A 14,860-nucleotide genomic window follows, 5' to 3' on the forward strand; every position below is an offset into this window, starting at 1 on the left:
AATGTATTCCAATTCTCCTTTCCTCTGGAAATTATTTTCCAGAAACGAACAAAAATGTATGTAGAGCCCTAGTCCGTGTGCACATACAGGAAGCAACCAGTTGATGTTTCTCTCCCGCCCCCTTCTTTTCTGACAGCACCCCGGAGAGCTCAGCTGGCAGGACAGCCGGTAGCACGGCGTCCGCAGGCTGCACTCGTGTGACAAGCAGGGTTCACTCAGCAGCAGGCCAGCGCAGAGCGCCAGCACGACGGGCGGAGGGAGGACGTGTGGAGCGAGGTTACTCCAGACCTGGCTTTGACGGCAGAAGGGCTTTGTGTCCTCCACTGCCTTCCTCGTCCCACGGCTGCTCTCAATACAGAACAAGAAATGAAGAATAATTCACAAAACAAAGTCTTCCACACACAATCCAGGCCTGTTCGCTCCCCATGGAGACAGCGTGCGGACCACCCGTGAATACAACAGAGGGAGGCCCCCCAAGACTCACCCTCAGACTATCTCCCGACAAGAACAGGTTGTAGGGGTGGAGGATGCGCTCGTAGTGCCCTCTGATGTGGGAGCCCACGGCTTTGCCAGGAGCAAACCCCATCTTGGTGGCAATTTTGGTCCATTTTCTATCCTTGCAAACAACGGCAAATCCACCTTCTTCTGCAACTAACTGTTAAAAGAAAAAGAAATTAGAAACACCTACACAGAAACCACTTCTAATTCCCTCGTGCCTAGGTATGACTCCAAAAACAAAATGTCCTCAGCTCTGGTAATCTTCTAACAATGCATTTTCTAAGCCATAAGGAAATACACACACACTACTTCTTTTTAAAGAATCTTTTTTTTTTGTAATCCTCACCAGAGGATATGTTTTTTAATTGATTTTTTTCTGGGGGGGGGGGGGGGACATGGATGAAAGAGGAAACATTAACACGTTGCCTCCTATACACCCCCAACTGGGGACCCAACTCCCAACCTAAGTGTATGCCCTGCCCAGGAACCAACACGCAAGCTCTACGTGTAGGGATGAAGCTCCCAACCACCTGAGCCACCGGCAGGGCGACACCGTTATTTTTAAGCTGGAAAATTAAACATCGCTTTGACAGCTACTCCACAATGGTTCTGTACCCCAAAAGCTACTTCCCCGCAGCAGTGAAGATTGTCTGGGAGGAAGCACTAGGTTAACAATGAAATCTCTCTCTACAGAAAGGATCCGACTCAGTGACCCTTTAAATCCCCACAAGCTACGAAGGAGGGAGGATGGCAGTGTGTTTGATAGGAAGAACGTAGACTTAAGGCTGGAACCTTGTTATTAAATTATGACTTGAACCTTTTAATTCGGTCAGTTTTCTCTGAGCCTCAGTTGTCCTGGCTATCCTATATAATAAAAGCCTAATATGCAATTGTCCCCTTTGGCAGGAGTTCAGCTGCTCGCTATGATGCGCTGACCACCAGGGGGTGTCGTGGAACACGGCTGGCATCTGCGATGCGGTGCTGGCAGCAGGCAGCAGTGGAGGCGCCCCCCCGATGAGCCCTGACGGGAGCGGAACCTTGGCAGAACGGCAGAGCAGGGGAGTGGGCAGCACCTGGCCAAGACGGGTGCCAGGCGGGGGCCCCATCGCCCCCCGGCACTGAGGGAGCTGGGCAGGAGGCCTGGCCCGATGGATCGCCCCGCAGGCAGGATAGGGGAGCAGGTGAGGGGGCAGCGCCAGGCCATGGCGGGGTGCCAGGCAAGGCTGCAGGGCTGCAAGGCTGGGGGCATGAGCTGGGGCACGATCCCCGCAGGCCACCCCAAGAGACCCCACTGGTGCATAAACTCATGCACCAGGCCTCTAGTATATATATAAAAGCCTAAGCAACCAGCCAGTAGCTATGACGCACACTGACCACCACGGGGCAGACGCTCAACGCAGGAGTGGAAACCACAGGCATGGAAACATGGAACAGACTGATGAATCTCAGAGGGAAGGGGGCGGGCGGGAAGAGATTAACCAAAGATCTTATATGAATACGAGAGGCCTGGTGCATGGATTCGTGCACCAGTGGGGTCCCACAGCCTGGCCTGCGGGGATCGGGCCGAAACCGGCTCTCCAACATTCCCTGAGGGGTCACGGATTGCAAGAAGGCCAGGCCTCTAGTTTGTAATAAAATAGGAAGGTTTAAAAAACAACAACAGAGCCCTAGCTGGTTTGACTCAGTGGATAGAGAGTATCAGCCTGTGGACTGAAGGGTCCCAGGTTCGATTCCAATCAAGGGCACATGCCTGGGGTGTGGGCTCAACCCCCAGTGGGGGGCGTGCAGGAGGCAGCCAATCAACGATTCTCTCTCATCATTGATGTTTCTATCTCTCCCTCTCCCTTCCTCTCTGAAATCAATAAAAATCAATTTAAAAACAAAACAAAACAGAAAAACAGGTGGTGGCAAAATATTTCACAAGATAAGGCTTTCAAGATGTGCCAAGTAAGAGCCCAATCAACTAAACCGAACGAAGCATTTCATTTTACACATTTCAAACAAGAAGTTTGTGCTTTAAGGTAAAGAAGACCCCATTTGTGCTGCCAGAAGGACGGTTAAGGGAGAGACGCTCAGTGCCTTTCACCTTATTCAGCTGAAACAAGTCCAGAATCTTCCTCTCCACGTGGGGGATCTTCAGCGTGCTGCCCTGCAACTCCCAGTACTTGGCAATCTGGTCCAGGAAATTCAGTTTTACACGGGTCTGAGCCTAAACAACACAGAATTGTGTTTAATCTTATGTTAAGGTATTTTCCTTCTCACAATATTGAAGTGCAAGAACACTTTTGAATTCAATAAACTGTCAAAAAGATACAAGATAAAGCTGGTTAAATAATTATTTAACTCAAAAGAAATTTAATTCCACGACTACTGTGTCCCAGCAAAGAGCTAAGCCCCCGTCAGCCCCGCGGCGTCTCGGCTCTGCGAGTGCTTCCTAAGGGCGCCGGTGACAGCCGTGTGACAAGTCAGCTGCCCCACGCTCCCTCCCCCTCACCACGTCGGTGCTTTGGAGGCCTGTTCTCCCAAAGCACCCGTGTTCTTACCTGCTCACCAACCATCTGAAAGCAGGTTGGCGACAGTGATTCTGTATGAATTCTAACAAGTCCTGAGGACTTAGCGACCACAGAAAACCAGGTAAGTTTCTTAAGTGCGATTCCTTTAACAGATTACCACAGTAGTCCACAAGTCCTTTAAAACTGTGTCATTTTTCTTTTCCTTCCTTGTAAATGTTAGGCAGTTTAGACGTTTTAACTGGCACAAGAACAAACTGAGAGCAATGCTCAGACCTTGCCAACCACCTCCCAGGACCTCCAAGCTATGCCTATCTCCTGTCGTTCAAGTTCAACTTGAAAATGCACGCCAGCGCCAGCAGTGCCCACAGAATCCCGGGGACACACGTTCCCACTAAGAATGTCCGCTTAGGAGAGAAAAACAGAATGTGCTCTGGTCCAAAGCGAAAATCAGATCAGCAAACATGATGGTGAACATCCTGCCTCCTCTGTGACCCGCCCTGCTCGCCCTGCAGTTAGGTCTCAGCAGACGGGGCTGAGACCACGCTCTTCTCTCGAGCCCAGCTCACTCCTCGGGAAACTGAAGTGCTAGCAAACTGGGGTGAAGACGTGTGTTTGGAAGAAAGTCAGAGCTGAAGAATCTCTCCCTTTAGATGGTTCTCAAAGGACATTCCTTTCAAAACCTAAATCTGAGTGGGTGCCATCTAAACGTGGATTTCGATGAAGGAATAGGCTAACCAGGGACAAAAATCGGTGTTTTCCACGAAAATGGGTTTGCTGCAAAGGCCCCGCTGCCATGTTCTTTACCATGATCTTCAGTGATGTGGCCATATTTTAGTTTCACTAAAACCACTAGCCCTGTGGGGGAGCCTCAGAGGGCCGGGGGCTCCCCCATCCCCCAGGCCCCAGGCCCCAGCGCAGCAGTGAAGACAGTACCTCCAGCTCGTTCAGCCTCTGGATCCGGGGCGTGAAGTGAAGCTTGTCGACATCACATGCAAACGGCGGCTGCCAATCCTGGGGACGAGGCAAAGGCTTGTGTTAGAAGAACTTCTAATTCTGGCATTTTAAAAATTATTTCCAATTAAAACCCTGGGTTCTAGGGTTTTAATGGATACTTTTAGGTTATTTCCTTTACTTTCCAATAGTGCTCATTATAAACAAAACACCATACTTTAAGGAAGCTTGTTTTAGCCTCATTCAACGGTCTAGATCTCACATCCTGCAGTTTGAGGGGGAAATCAACCTGAGCACAGCAGCTTGGACTCTTAAGAATGGGGTTTCATTTGGCTCGACAGGCAGACACCAGCTACTTGTTAGTGTAACAATGGTTTCTAAAGAGGAATTAAAAATTACAACTGCCTTCATAAAACAGTGCTACTGGTGCTCAATAAATGTTCTGAGCAAGTAAAAATTCTAATTAGGAAAGTTAATTTATTTTTACTTTATTGATTTGAGAGAGAGAGAGAGAGAGAAGGGAGACATCAATTTGTTGTTCCACTTATTCATGCATTCATTGGTTGATTCTTTTTTAAAAATATATATTTTTTTATTGATTTCAGAGAGGAAAGAAGAGGGAGAGAGAGAGAGAAACATCAATGATGAGAGAATCATTGATTGGCTGCCTCCTGCACACCCCCTACTGGGGATCGAGCCCACAACCCTGGCATGTGCCTTGGCCGGAATCGCACCCAGGACCCCTGAGTCCACAGGTCACCGCTCTATGCCCTGAGCCAAACTGGCTAAGACCACTGGTTGGTTCTTGTGTGTGCCTTGTCTGGGGATGGAACTCACAACGCTGGCGTATCCGACGACGCTCTAACCAACTGAGCTGCCCAACCAGGGCAACAGGAAAGTTACATTTAAATGTTTCTATAGAGCTAACGGGGAAAAGGAGAAAATCAAAAGCTGACTGCTAAAAAGTTGCCAATCAAGACAACTTAGTGACAAGACTATAAACAAAGGGAAGAACTGTTTAGTGAAGACACACCTACTCCTTCCTTAGATGACAATTGTATCAACTGAGGTTCACACTGTGCATGGTTTTCCCTTCATTGAGATGATACACAAACTCCCACAGCTTTAATGTTTAAAGCCTTCCACAGACAACAGGAAGACTGCAAGAAGAGACAGACGTCCCTTTAAAAAAACAACTCAGCTGCTCATCTACCCAGTCTTACCTTGAGAAAAACATCAAATAAAGTCCTACAACATACCCAGCCGGTCAGTACTCCTCAAAACCAAAAACAAGGTCGTCAAAAACAAGGCAGCGTCTGAGAAACCGTTATCGCTAAGAAGAGCGCCCAGAGAGACGTGACAGCTCCATGAACAGGGCAGCCTGGTGGGGCGCGGCCCAGGAGGAATCCGAGTGAGACACAGGCCAGGTTACTGACAAAGTGGTTCCTGAAGGATGCTAAGACTTAATGAAATGAAGAGACCTCAGGCCTGCTGGCTATCCAGAACATCTTACTTTTTCACCCCATGGAAGGAAAGATGGGTAACTAGCTGAAGCCGTTACCAACCCCTCACCTGGTTCCACACGGCCTCTTCCAGGACGACCGAGAACCCTCTTCCCCAGCACGACATCTTTCCTACCGAGTCGAGCCTTTGCCTAAGCAACGTTCCCTTCTTACTAACACAACCTCTCTCAAAGTTCTGGCCTCAGGATCCCACCCCCTTTTTAAATATATTTTTGCTGATTTCACAGGAAGGGAGAGGGAGAGGCAGAAACATCTATGAGAGAAAATTGTCAATAGGTTGCCTCCTGCAGCCCCCCACCAGGGATCGAGCCCACAACACAGGCATGCACCCTTGACCAGAATCAAACCCGGGACCCTGTATACAGTCCGCAGGCCAACGCTCTATCCACTGAGCCAAACCAGCCAGGGCAGGACCCCTTTTTATTAAACTTAAAAGGTGAGGACATCAAAGAGCTTAAATTTGTATGAGAAACAGCTATTTGTTTTTATCACATTAGAAATTAAAAGGCATTTTAAAAGTCAATTCATTTATTAAGCAAAAGATAGTGGCGTTGTTTTATTTCACAAACGTTTTCCAGTTCTGTGTGCCTGGCTCAACAGGAACAGGCTGGGCTTTCCTACCTCCCGAAGCCCATCGGTTGCAGCATCAGTTGTTTTGGTTCAAACATAGAAAGAAAAGATGGTGGCTGGCGTTTAGTTGACAAGAGGAAGTTCCCTTGGACCTGCTGAAAGGGCCTTCGAACCCTCCCATGTCCTCAGTCCAAACTTGGAAACCAACTGCCCTCATCGAACCCCTAGAGGTTCCCCATCCCATCCGTCCTTCCAGCAAACTGCCCACCGGGTATCAAAAGCAGACTTTCTTTCATCCCTTCCACAAAGCCACAGTCAATGCCTGACCTGTGAGCAAGGCCAACATTCCTTACACACACGTCAAACCAGTGTTCCCTTACACACACGTCAAACCAGTGTTCCCTTACACACGTCAAACCAGTGTTCCCTAATCCTACCCCCGAAATGATCCCGAAACACCAACACCATCGTCTGCAAACATACGTGGTATTAAAACAGTAAGGACCAAAGGATAAGAACACGTGTGAAAACGATGACTATAGACAGAACAGGCCTGGCGAAAGCATCAGTCCAGCTTCACAGAACTACTTACTTAAAAGAATGTTTTAATTTCTAAACATTAAGTATTTGGAGAGGCGCCCTGCCCAGGTAGCCCGGTTGGCTGAGCTGCAGCATGACCAGAAGAGCTACTTAAAATTCAAACGCTTGGGTTCTACAGTGGTCAGTGAAATTGATGAGCCAGGAGTTCCCACACAAATGAGCCGGCCAACCAATAAACAGCACATGAAATGGCTAAGCTCATACATATTGATAAACTAAAAGAATGAAGGTATGATTTAAAATGTTATAGATAGCCCTAGCTGGTTTGGCTCAGTGGAGAGAGTGTTGGCCTGGAGACGGAGAGGTCCCGGGTTCAATTCCAGCGAAGGGCATATGCCTGGGTTGCGAGCTCGATCCCCAATAGGGGGCGTGCAGGAGGCAGCCGATCAATGATTCTCTCATCATTGATGTTTCTCTCTCTCTCCTCTCCGAAACCATTAAAAGTATATTTTAAAAAATAAAATAAAATTTTATAGACAAATATAATAGAAGACATGGTTCGTCGAGCAAAACAAAACAAAAGAACTCACGGACAAGGACAACAGTGTGGAGATTGTGGGGGAGGAGGGAGGTAGGAGAGGGTAAAGGGGGTAAATGGTGATGGGGAAAAAGTAAAATGTAGGAAAAAATTAAAAGAAATGGTACGATGATGTCATATACGTGCATCTCACGATCTTAACTGGTTTCCCTGCGGTTGGCTCTGGATGGCCAGGAGGAAGCTGGGGAGGGGAGGGGAGAAGCTGGTGACTGCTGGTATCTGTGGGGGAGCCGCTCCGTGTGGGAGGAACACGGCCCGTGGAGCTCCTCGCTGCCCTTTAGCCGCCGTGACATCGTGGGCAAGTCCCTTACCTTCTCCGCACAGCCTCCTTTCTATAGGACCGTCACCCTCAGCAACAAGGATGAACACATACCAGAAGCCACATGTTCTATTCCTACCTAGTATCCTTCCCACGGGATCTCCATTCTCTAATACCAACCAACTCCCAAACCAAATGACCTTGCATCTAATCAAATTCTAAACGCTGCCCCCTCAAAGAATCTTGGTGAGCAATATCTATTATATAAGAAAAACATGCATTTTTGCAAATGAAGGTTGGGACAGCCACAAGGTTAGCAGTGAAAAAACACAGGTGCAGAGGAACCCAGAAGAATGGGCTGCCGTCAAGTACAAATGTCTCAAACCCGAAACCCACACCCTACACAGAGCCCGGATGCCAGCTCCCACTGGAGTTTGGTGACTCTTCTCAATTTGTCCAAAACGTATCAGAATACTGGCCAAGAGCCTCTCTAGAAGAACAAGCTGGGAATCCCTGGAATCTTACAAACTGAAGGTTATATGTACTCCCCAAATTCTCTTTATAGATCTCTCTCTCACCTCCACCCCCTCACCTTTGACCCACAAATTAAGATACCAGAATGCAAATCCCAGAAGATCCTGCTCTCCTGGTCTCCTTCCTCCTGGCGAGGAGGGGGCGGTACCATCTGGTTTAAATATTACCAATGATGAGTTGGTACAACCACACAGAAAATTGGGAGGATCTTGCCTTAAAGACCTTGTAATTATGTGGTTTCGATTGGGATTTGTTCTTTGTTTCTAGAGTTATGAGATTAGAGTAAACTGGCAATGTTTGGGTATCTTTAGTCTGGAGTATGTATGCCTCATAGGAATATGCTTAATAAAAGCTCTAACCAAGTGTTCAGAGCACTCAAGGTTTTAGACTTTAGTTCTCTCAACGTTACGATTTGGTCAAGCTGGTGAGAGGGCGAGAATTCACACAGGAATGCTCAGCTCTGCCTGCTGCATGTGCACAACTCAACTCCAGCACGGGCAGATGTGAAACTCGACACAGGCACCCTGGGAAGAACATTGCGTACATCTAGAACGCAGTATCAAGGGAATTTCTAGATTCAAGATAAAGACAAACAAAAAGAACCACTCTGGAAACAGAGTACCCTAGTATGTGGGTCTGCCTCAGAGGCAATGCTAGAGGTCCAATGACAGCAGATTTACTTAACAAAGCACTGGAGAATCCAGGTCTGTGTGATTACACAGAAGTTCTAATTAGCTTTTTTGTTAAGTCTGCCTGATAGTAAAGAATAAAATAAATATAATCCAGCCTGTGAATTTTACCCCATCCCTCGCCTCTTCTACAAGTAAAATAATCGTAGAATATTTAAAACTCAATCTATTTACCCTCCTGTCAGGCAAGAATTGGATTCCACAGCATCACTGCCATCCCATACCAGGGGCAATTAAATAATTTTAAACACTTCTTAACACACAACTCACCAAAACCAACTCCTGCCAGTATACACACACCACTCTAAATACATGCCACACACACGAACCTGCAACCTTCCTGAAATAATTTATCACACTAATTTTTTTTAAGTTCCCAGGTACGAAAAGCTCCGCCTAAACCAATGGAAGAATTATATTCTGTATATTCTAGTTTTGATGCTGAGTGGGCTTTTCACTTTTTAAAAATCCCTTCACTATAGGAGACATGTATTTGGCACTAACCCCTGTCTCGCTAAGTCTGTCCCCATTCTCCTGCAGTAAGCAAATACGCTTGGGGTAAGCTCCTTGCAAGCCATCAATTAATTAATCGGACAGCAGCCCTAGGTCAGTGTCAGAACCCCTTATACTTACTTCGGAGAAAAATAACTTTGTCCGAGGTCATGATGGAATTAGATTCAAGATTCTACCTGCTTATTTGTTTTTTAGATTTAGAAACAGTTACTCCTTCATTTGCATAAGAGAAACTGACTTTTAAAAGCACATAAAAATCCACTCTCTCTCCCCTTGATAAAACTTTTTATCCCAGCAAAATAGTACTAAGTTTTACATCTGTTGTAAAGTAACAGATTGCCAAGTGAAATGAAATCAAGTTCTAAAAAGCATTCATTATGTGATCTTCCGCCTGCCAGTGTTAACTGGTCTTTCATCGGAGAAATGAAGTTATTCTTGTGAGGGGAAGAGCGCTTAGATTTCAGGGGTATTGACACAAAGTATTTCCCAGTGACCTGACTTTTAAATTGTTCTTTGATGTAGCTGGTACTGCCTACACATTAGATGCCAATTCTGCTGCAGAGAAACGGCGGTCCGGGCTCAAAGTCAAATCTGACCCACTCATCGGGGCCTTTCGATTCGTTTCCGTGAAACTCCTTTTCCAGAAGCGGACTGATGCTATGTCCTGGTGGTCCTGACTCCCAGCTCTGTTCGGCTGATGAAACCTGGCGGGGAGGAAACTGGACAAATAGCAGAATGCAGAATGCCCTCCACCCACCACCCCAACAGTGTGCCAAGAGACGGCCTGAAGATGGTCAAGCTCTACACAGGTTCCAGCAAACGTGTAACAAAGCAACAAAACCACCGCTCAGACGGAAATGCAACCCATCCTCACGGGACAGTGCCCGTCACTCACTGGAGGCTGGCACCCCGTTCCTAACGGCCCAACCCCACTCATCCCTGTAAGACAGCAGTTAGGCCACTAGTTCGCTCTCAGCCCGGGCTGCGTCTGCTTTGTGCTCTCCCATCCCAGGAACACCGCTAAGGGCTCTCTATTCCTCACGCTCGTGCAGATGCGTGAATATTTCCATAATAAAAAGTGTGTGACTCACACCTGGAATTGCCGGCCCTGGCAGAGGAAAGTAACGACTCCTTTATACCCAGGAAGAAAGCGTATGATTGAAATGAACAGGTGAACGAGGAATGGTCTACAAGGGAAGATTTAAATTGGTGGTGGTGGTGTTTTTTAAAAGGACTTACAGGAATGCATTAAGTCAAATTCCATATCTTTGTTCTGAACATCTTACAATTATGGCACAGAAAGGTCTCAGAAACTTCTCATTAGTCTGGTTCACATACACTTGGACGTACAAGAAAGCACACTCACCACAGAACTCATCGAATAGTTAATGAAAGAAAAAGGAACATTTTGGGAGGAATTTTTTGGAAGTGTACAAAGGCACATTTTCCTCTTTAATCCCATGCTAGGACAGTGAAGTTAATACAACGTTTAAGAAATCTTTTAGGATGCATACAGCTATCATCTAAAACCAGTTTCTCCCACCTCCGATTTTAAAACCCAGTTGCAGCCCTGGCGGGTGATTCAGTTGGCTGGGGCATTCTCCCCGACACCAAAAGGTCGTGGGTTCAATTCCCCCTCAGGGAAGACAGCTAGGCTGCAGGTCCCAATCCCGTCAGGGCACATATGGAGGCGATCCATCCATGTTTCTCTCTCATATCGATGTCCGTCTGTCTGTCTGTCCCCACCCCCCACCCCGCTCCTCTCTCTCTAAAAATAAAAATAAGTCAATAAACATATTCTCAGGTGAGGATTTAAAAAAAGTTCACAAATGGGTATGGGGTTTCTCTGGGGTGACAAAAATGTTCTAGCGCGGACTATGGTGATGGTTGTACAATTCTGTGAAAACATGAAAAATGGATGAATTGTACGGTATATGAATTATATCTCAATAAAGCTGTTATTTTTTAAAGTAATTGTATGTTCTTCCTTCACTTAAGAATGTTTCTATTAATGAGCCTTTTCTCCAAATGTCAAGGGTTTAACTTGGCCAAAGAATCACAACAGAAAAATTTTGTGACAGACACACACAAAAATAGAAAACCAGAGAAGGTTAGACCCAAGTCAATCAACCGGCCCTAGTGGGTTTTGCTCAGTGGATAGAGGTCCACCCTAGGACCGAAGGTCCCAGGTTTGACTCTGGTCAAAGGCACATACCTGGGTTGCAGGCTCAGTCCTCAGCCCGGGTCCGGGCGTGTGCGGAAGGCAACCAATCCATGTCTCTCTCTCTCTCTCTCACGTGGATATTTCTCTCTTGCCGTCTCCCCCCCCCCCCCCACTCTTTTCTTTCTACTCTCTAAAAAAACAAAACAAAAACCAGTGGGGGAAAAATATATCCTCCAGTGAGGATTAACAACAAAATCAAGCAAACTGAAAATGGGAGAGAATGACAGGCTGGAAAAAGCGTGAGCTCCATATCACTAACACTTCTATTGCACAAAAAAAGGATTTAGTTCTTATCCGTTCCTAAGGGTGGAACCAATAGGCTCACTCAAAGATGCTGTGTTAAAACACTTAAACGTTTGTTTTACACTTTGGCTACAATGATGAAGGGATCAAATTAATGACCCACAGGAAGTTAAAGGTGAAAAAATGTGCCTCGTGTGCCATCTGGGGTTTGACTTAAATCCCTGACTTTTGGACATTGCCAAAGAAGAAACTTGTGAAATCTTGCCTACCTATGGCCAAACGTTTGAGGGCAAGGAAGGAAGTTATTAAAGCCATCAAATGCATTCCCATCCAACGTGGGAGATGCAAAAGTCGACTATGTCTGCCTGATAGTCCCATCCCTAAAATCATCATCTCCAAGCACCACAAAGTGACACGGCAAAGGGGACTTATCCTTAAAAAGACACCGAGTACATCCAGAGGAAAGGGAAATTTGTGTTTTCAAGGTAACAAAACCAGAAGTCAGGGTAACTGAAGAGTAAAAGAAAACAGCCCAGGACCCAAGCCTGGTTATCCGACAGCTGATGGAATTGGCCTTTACCTCAGGAGGGGTCTTCATCCCCTGGTCACGTGTCTCTCCCTACATTTCCACCAACTTCTGTGGAACAGAACCCCCGTGACTCCAAAAGGAAGGCAGTCTAGGCCCCTCCCTCACTGAGGAAGCAGCTACCCACCACCTCCACGCCACCAACGGAAGACCCACCGAACAAAAGCAAACAAATGCTCCCTAATTCCGGCCCTCGCCTCCCAAGACAAAACACCGGGAGACGGGCCCCCATTTTAGCAGCCACTCTGGGCCCCAAAACTTAGCGGGCAAGACTCACCCAGAAACAGACATTATGTAACCACGGCCGCGGAAACCGCCACACCGCTCCTTTTCGGGACTCTGTTTCTCAACCCGAAGCCACTTGTTCACAATCAGCTCCCGAACACGCAACTTTGGGGAACACTGTTTCCACCTCCCGAGAAGCCTTTGTTCCCACCAGACCCCTCCCCAGAGCTCCACTTCTGGGGAGGTTTCCTCCCGCGATTCCACCCACCGCAAGCGCGGCCCCCACTCTGCCCCTGGGCCCGGGAGGTGGAGACAAAGGAGGCAGCGAGGCCCGCCAGGGCCCGGGGAGCAGGGCCAGGTGCGGGGCCGCCTGCGGGGCTGCGGGGCGTCCTCTCCACACAAGATGGTGCCACCGCACACCCTGCAGGGACCACCGTGCACATCTGAGCCAGGCCGGGCCCCGAGCCCCTGACCCAGCCGTCTTTGTGGGGAAAAGGCCCAGAAAAGGCGTCGAGAGAGTCGGGGCCCGGGTTCCCCCGCCTCGTTCCCACAGCGCGACGCGGGCAGCTCACTCCCGGGGGCGGGACGCCACGTTCCGGCGGCCGAGAACTCTCCCCAGCTGCCCGCCGCCTGCGTGAACCCCACGGACGCAGCGAGCACTACCTGCTGGCACCCTTCCCAGCCCGCCGCCCCGCGTCGGAACCACGCGCATTCGCCAGACCCAAGCCCGGGCTGGAGCCAGGCCCGCGACGACGCGTGCGGGTCCCTGCGCCCTGAACGCACCTCCCCGGGCTGCGCCCCGCTTCCCAGCCCCCCGCCCCCCACCCCGGCGGGCCGGGAGTTTCCTGGGCGCGCAGGTCGGGTCCGATTGCAAACTTGAGAAACACTACAGCACGGGGGGTCGGTGTTTTAATTGGGGGGAAGCTGAAATACGGGGTTCTTGGTGGGGAATTGGCCGAAAACAGCTCCCCAAACGCGGGGATCGCCGTAGGGAGTCGCTGCAACGGCGAAGGTCACGGCGGAGGCGCCCCGGGAGGACCCGGCTGGGGGGCGGGGAGGGGCCGGAGGGGCCGGGCCTTGCGGAGGGAGGGGCGGGGCGGGGCGGGGGGCGACTCGTCGGCCGCCGTCACGGCGGCAGTTAAAGCCCGTCCCAACGGTCCCCGCCGTCCAACCGCCGTCCGGCCCAACGGCCCCTGCGCCCCACGAGGCCGGCGGGGGTGGTGGGTGGAGGGTGGAGGGTGCGGGGCGCGTCCCGCTCCGGCGGGGCCTCTGCTCCGCGGACGTTGGAGCCGTTGGGGACCGTTTCAGGGGCCCCCACCTACCCCGGCCCCGGCACGAGGGGGCGCCCCAGCCCCGGGCAGGGCACCGGCCCAGCCCCGAAGGGGGTCCCGCCTGGCGCCGCCCTCGCGCCCCCGCCGCCCCGCCCGCGCGCCGCGCCCGTCCCCCGGCCGCCCGCCCTCCCGGTGCCGGCGCCGCCCCCGGTGCCCCGGTGCCGGCCGAGCGCGGGGCAGGTGAGGCCGCCGCCGCCGCCGCCACACAAAGGACCGGGCCGCCGCCATATTGAAACTTTGCTGCGCGCACGGGACTCCCCGCCCGCACCCGCGCCCCGCGCCGCCCGCACGTCCCCGCCCGCCGGCCTCCGCGCCCGCCGCCCCCGCTCCCCGCGGCCCCGGCCCCTCACTCACCGGCGGCGGCCGCACCTTGCAGATGCCCGTCTGCTCGGCGATGGGCCGGATCTTGTGGATGAAGGCGAACGGGTCGGCGAACTCCTCCCAGCTGGGCTCGAACACCGGGCACTCGGGCGGCGGCAGGAACTCGCCCAGCGGCCCGGGGCCCCCGAGCGGCGGCGCGGGGCGCGGGCAGGAGGGCGGCGCGGCGGCCGGCTCCATCGCCGCGGCTCGGGGGGCGCGGGACGAGGACGGGGGTCCGGGCTGCGGGAGGGGACGGCGGCCGGGCTGCTGAGCCTCCGCGGGGCCTCGGCCTTCCTCCTCCTCCTCCTCCTCCTCCCCCTCCGCGGATGGCGGCACCGCGTCTGCGCAGCCACGCTGTGCTCCTCCGCGCCGCGGCAGGAAAAGGAGTCCCGCCCCGCCCCCACCGCCGCCCCCAGGGAGGGCGGGCCGGGCCAGCCCCGCGGTCCCGCCTCCACGGACCCCTCCCTGCGCGCCCCGGGCGCTGCCCCCCACCAGCCGCCTCGGGCGGGGGAGGGGGCCTGCGGTCGCCTTGCGCCCGGGGTGTCGCGCACGGAGCTACATGTCGCGGGGGAGGTGCGCCCTTGGGGGACCCTGGGGGGCACAGGCACCAGCTCCCCGTGGTGACACCAAGGAGGGGAGCAAACACCCAGCTCATCCTGAGCTCCCGCCCGTCCTAGGCACCTTCCTCAGAGCTTCCATGATG

At 51.3% G+C, this 14,860-nt stretch overlaps 1 protein-coding gene across 1 annotated transcript in view; it reads right to left on the reverse strand.

Moving 5' to 3' along the window:
* Nucleotides 1-14,492, reverse strand: part of KDM5B (lysine demethylase 5B) — a 40,135-nt gene extending 25,643 nt beyond the window's left edge. Inside the window, exons 1-4 of the mRNA XM_079763593.1 lie at nt 14,152-14,492; nt 3,945-4,022; nt 2,585-2,707; nt 485-655 (exon numbers count right to left, since the gene is read on the reverse strand). Of these exons, the coding sequence (XP_079619719.1) occupies nt 485-655; nt 2,585-2,707; nt 3,945-4,022; nt 14,152-14,355 (576 nt within the window). The 5' untranslated portion in view covers nt 14,356-14,492. The remainder of the gene's footprint in view (nt 1-484; nt 656-2,584; nt 2,708-3,944; nt 4,023-14,151) is intronic.
* Nucleotides 14,493-14,860: the final 368 nt, after the last annotated feature.

The sequence above is a fragment of the Cnephaeus nilssonii genome (genome assembly GCF_951640355.1).
Source record: "Cnephaeus nilssonii genome assembly, chromosome: 23".
Lineage (NCBI taxonomy): Eukaryota > Metazoa > Chordata > Mammalia > Chiroptera > Vespertilionidae > Cnephaeus > Cnephaeus nilssonii.